The sequence below is a fragment of the Galeopterus variegatus genome, unplaced genomic scaffold (assembly GCF_000696425.1).
Source record: "Galeopterus variegatus unplaced genomic scaffold, G_variegatus-3.0.2 Scaffold820, whole genome shotgun sequence".
Classification (NCBI taxonomy): Eukaryota; Metazoa; Chordata; class Mammalia; order Dermoptera; family Cynocephalidae; genus Galeopterus; species Galeopterus variegatus.
The window spans coordinates 457,593-462,387 of record NW_007726931.1 but is presented as its reverse complement, the minus strand read 5'-3'; the positions used below and the strand labels follow the sequence as shown (position 1 = coordinate 462,387).

At 40.7% G+C, this 4,795-nt stretch overlaps 1 protein-coding gene across 1 annotated transcript in view; it reads left to right on the top strand.

Moving 5' to 3' along the window:
• The window catches only part of MED10 (mediator complex subunit 10), a 10,103-nt gene that overhangs the window by 1,802 nt on the left and 3,506 nt on the right, over positions 1-4,795 (top strand). Inside the window, exons 2-3 of the mRNA XM_008572683.1 lie at positions 88-171; positions 2,929-3,031. Of these exons, the coding sequence (XP_008570905.1) occupies positions 88-171; positions 2,929-3,031 (187 nt within the window). The remainder of the gene's footprint in view (positions 1-87; positions 172-2,928; positions 3,032-4,795) is intronic.

The window sequence follows — 4,795 nt, the reverse complement described above, 5'->3', positions numbered from 1 at the left end:
GTGTGTGGAGCCCCAGGTTGCTTTGTGGATGGTGCTTATGCTGTTGTGTGAATTAACTAGATGCCTCTGGTTTTGCTTTTCCCCCAGGAATTTTATCGTTACTGGCTTACAGGATATAGATAAGTGCCGACAGCAGCTTCATGATATTACTGTACCTTTAGAAGTTTTTGAGTAAGTATCATTTTTGGTATTAATCTTGGGCATAAATCTCATTTAGTTGTGATATGCTGACTTCTTCAACTGCTGATATTTGGATGCTGGCTCTGTGGTAGGCAGGGCCTAGGTGCTGGGGATATGCTAGTGAGAAAAATGGAAATACCTGCCCTCATGGAACTTATGTTCTAATGGGATTTAAAATTACTTAAAAAAAAAAAAAAAGAACCTCCCCAACATTGTATTGTTGAAAAAAATGTACATGTAAATAAAAGCTTATTAAATATGTGAAAACATCATAGGCTCTCAAAATTCTGCTTAGGCAAAAGAACAACCACGTAACTTTCTTTTTCCCTTAAGAGTTAGAAAGTTTTATGTGGGCTGTATTATAAATTAAAAAAAAAAAATTACAGCCAGAAACAACCTGAAAAGTTATGTGGTCTGATGTTCCCAAATTGCTTGGGTAGTACTATTTCTGGCAGATGATGATAATTGCTCTGTTGGGGCGATTAAAAAAGGTTGTTAGTCCAAGCACATTTAGGAAGGCTTTTCACTGTTTTCTTTGGGAACATCATATGCACCTATCATAGGAATGGCTCAGAGAATGCCTACAGGAAATAAACTTTTTAGGTTTTTTAATCTAGGATTTATCACACTGATTTGGTTGCATTTCTCATTTCACATGTGAAAAAACTGGTAAGTAACTGCAGTAGGTTGTTTAGTAAGTGTCAGAGTTAAGACTAACCCCCCTCGCCTCATCCTTCCTTGACCAGTGAGATGCAGCCTCTATTTCCCTGGGCAGGCTTGGAATAGCAGGAACATTCTAGTACTTTTGCAGCAAAACTTCAAAGGTGTAGATCACTAGATTTCCTTGAACAATAAAGGGAAAAAATTAAGGTTGTTTTCCATCCCCAAAAGTCAGAGATACAGTCTCAGTTACAACTCAGCAGCTGTCCACAAAGGCAGTACACAGAGGCTGCGGTTTTCATGGTGTCTGGCCTTTTCATTGCCTGCTGACCATGTTTCCACATGTTCTCTACCCGTTCTTAGTTGGCACCACTGAGGCCTCTGACTGTGTGTTAGCTTCCTGCTTCTCGGGTCCCAGGTGTGAGGTGTCTTCTGTGCTTTTCTGGTTATGAATATACCGGATGGGTATACTGACAAATGCCAAGCAACTGCTCGAGTCCTCTGAAGTAGGGCAGATGAAAGGAAGACTGTTGGAAAAAGATGGCTGGAGGGCAGCGGGAAGCATCATAGCCCTGGTGGTGTGCAGAGGGGACAGACGAGATTCATCTGGGGCATAAGGAAGAGGATGGGCTGTGAATTCTAATGAGTAGCAGATGCCGGAAGGTTGTTTGCAAACTGTCAGTGGAAGCGTGCACAATGTAGGAAGGATTTCCAGGTCCCCAGAGGCCTTTTTAGCACACACATTTTCATACACACTGACTATAGCAAAGATACAAATATAAACCTTGTCCTTCTGTCTGGTACTTTGGGTTTGTGTGTTAGCAGAAGTGGGTTTCAGCAGTTGGGTCTTAGAAGAGCCCAATCTGAGTGAGATGCTTTTGAAATGGTGGTTTATTTCGGACACATTAAATGATTAACCCCCTTCTGTGAGCCGTCAGGGTTTTTTTTTTTTTTTTTTTTTTTTGAGAGATGGATGCATTTAGTTTAGAATTAACCATAATTTTGCATTTTGCTTTCATTACATCATATTAAAAACAGCGAAATAAAATGGAATTTCTAGAACTTGTGGTGTATTTATTTTTTGCTATCTGTCAAGGCCAGTTTTCATATCATTAACAATAATTTAACAGTATCTTTAATCTGAAGTGATTATGTATTTTTGTGCCTCATAAAAATAAATTAGGTTTAGCTGATGATGTTTTAAAATTCTTTTTTTTATAATGAATAATTCAGCGTAGCTGAATGATATGGGTTTCTTCAGGGTGCAGAAATAGGCAGGTGGTCTACTGTTGGTAAAACCTGGATATTGATCTAGGGAGTATGTTTAATGAAATATTCAGGATAATAAAGGTGTTTTTGAGAGAAGTGTTAAAAATTTGAAGGAACAATTTTATACTGTTTATACATAATGGGAGAGAATCTATGTTATGTTGAAGTTACTAAGGTGTACTTAGTAAAGTGTTATATCAAGCATACCCATTTTTTTTTTTTTTTAAAGCAGTGGGACAGTTTGTAAAATAATCTCGGGGCATTCAGGGGCTGGGGCTCTTTTGCTTGTAGCTCTCCCCTCCTTGCCCCTGTAGCAGCCCCTGAAGCTGCTCCACAAAGGGTTTCCCAGGCAACGGCTTGGACCTGCAGTGGAGGCTGCATCTCAGCTGGGCCCTCCTGTGCCTCCCAGGCCTGAACTTCTGGACCACGTTTAGTTTTTTTCTCTTTTGTCAAGAGCTGCCTTACCTTATAGGTTGTGAGGATCAAAAGGTAATAGTATGAAAACATTTTGAAAAATACAAGTGCTAAACAAGCGTAAAGTGGTATGGCTTATGAAGCTTCTTTGGGTTTATAAGTGGTCACTACTTCATAAGCTGTTCGTATTGTCAGAAGTAACGTGAGATTAAATTATCTATACCTGTATAAATGAGAAAAATCTTTATCCACTGGTTCCTGGACTCTTGGACTCAGTTAAACAGGACTGTATGAAGTTATGTATAGCTGCTGCTGCTGCTGCTTTTTTTTTGCCATAGTTCCCAGAATATTGTGAGAATAGGTATCACCCATGAGAATGTTACTTGAAGTGTTTTGTGTTTCCAGATATATAGATCAAGGTCGAAACCCCCAACTCTACACGAAAGAGTGCCTGGAGAGGGCTCTGGCTAAGAATGAACAAGTTAAAGGCAAGATTGACACAATGAAGGTAAGACTCATAAACAGAGAACGGTGTCAGGACATACACTGGAAGGAGCTATTCAGCAAGATTTGGTTAATAGACTTTGTTCTTTTCCATAATTCAAAGAATATTGACTGTTTTATAACATTGAACAATTGAGATTTCCAAATTGTGTGGTAGGTAGTAAATAGTTAAATATCAGTGAGCCATGTGGTAGCATAAAAAACAAATTGGTAGTTTTACTTTTAAGAAAATCCAGGTTAATTTGCATGATTGGTTGTTGTCACAGGCAGATTGTGAGTAATATCTTTAATATTTCAGGTTCACACTTTGATCGTATTTGTGCTTTCTGCTGTATTTCTGCATTGATTCTAGTGTTGAAAGCTGTCCCTGTCAGCATGGTTCTTTGCTTTAGAGGATTCTTTAATGTTTGTTTTCTTCAATGATTGCCTCTGGCTTTGGATTTCAATACTCTGTTTTACCATGTCCACTATTGTGAAACTCTCCAGAGAACTTACTCTGTTTTTCTTGACCTTGGTGAGATTTAGGAAGCTCTCTGCATCTTGAACATGAATTTTGCAGTTTTTCTTACTTAAGTTGATGCAACTATGGCTCACATTGGCATTTCTCTTTGTGGATTTTAATGACCTCTCATGTCTGTCGGCATCATGTGACTTCAAGCCATGGCCTGTGGCAGGGAGCACGCCTGCCTCCTGCCCTCTTTTACCCCTCACCCCTTCACGCAATCCTTGCTGGCAATTCTGGAATACACCAGCCCCCGTTCCGTTGTGTTCCTTTCTCCTGTAAGCTCTGCCTGGAACTCTTCCGTGTTCTCTTTGCACAACTGACTCTGTCTTTCCAGTCTCATTGTATTTCCCTGCCTCAGAGAGGCCTTTCAGAGCAGCCTTTTCTAAAATTTCTTTCCTTAAGAAACTGGCCAGGATTCCCCTTTTTATTTCTTTTTCTCTATTTGTTCTGTCTTCTCTGCCAGCTGCTTAGGCTCCAGGATCACAGGGGACTTGAGTGTTCTGTTCCTGCTGGTACCAGACTGGGACATGTGTGCTCAGTTGTGTTTGATGCATCCAGGCAGGGACGTTCACAGACTGGCCCATTGGTACTCAGAGGGTGCTCTGGCTGTGTGGAGTGGGAAGGGAGGGGGTTCCAAGGATCTACCTCGTTATGTGCCACCGCCTGCCAGGTGCTCCCATGCTGATGGTGAACAGCACACCCTGAGGTGGTGTAGTTATCGATGTGGAGCCCACAGCTTCATTTCTGTTTTGTCAGTTTGGGATTGAGGAGGTGTTGAACTTAGCCTTACCTTCAGGACGTAATGCAGCTTTTCATCACTAGCACATGGTGATGGTTTTGGTGGTTTTGTTCCACTGGGTGAGGATGAGTGAGTTCTATTGTCCAGCAGAAGGACGCGGACTCCAGTTCCACCAGGCTTCTGTCAAACTCAGGTGCCTCTGGGCTGTGCAGAAACACGCTGCTGGCATTGACGGTTCATCTTCCTTTTGCGTCTGTTGCCACTTGGCATTGTTTCCTTTCGTCTGAGATCGGTGAAGGTCTTAACTCACAATTTTGTGGCTTTCGTTTGCCGTGTATTTAAATTTCCAAAAGTTATATTTTAAATTGTTACTGTGTTGAAGTGAAGAGCTCTTATGAAAATTTGTTTTTAAATGATATAAGTATGTTTTCACGTTTATATACATAGTGCTTCTTTTTAGTACAGCTTATAAGAAAAAGAAGGTTTTGAGATGCTGGCAGATATTTAACTGCTATTAAGGTTGG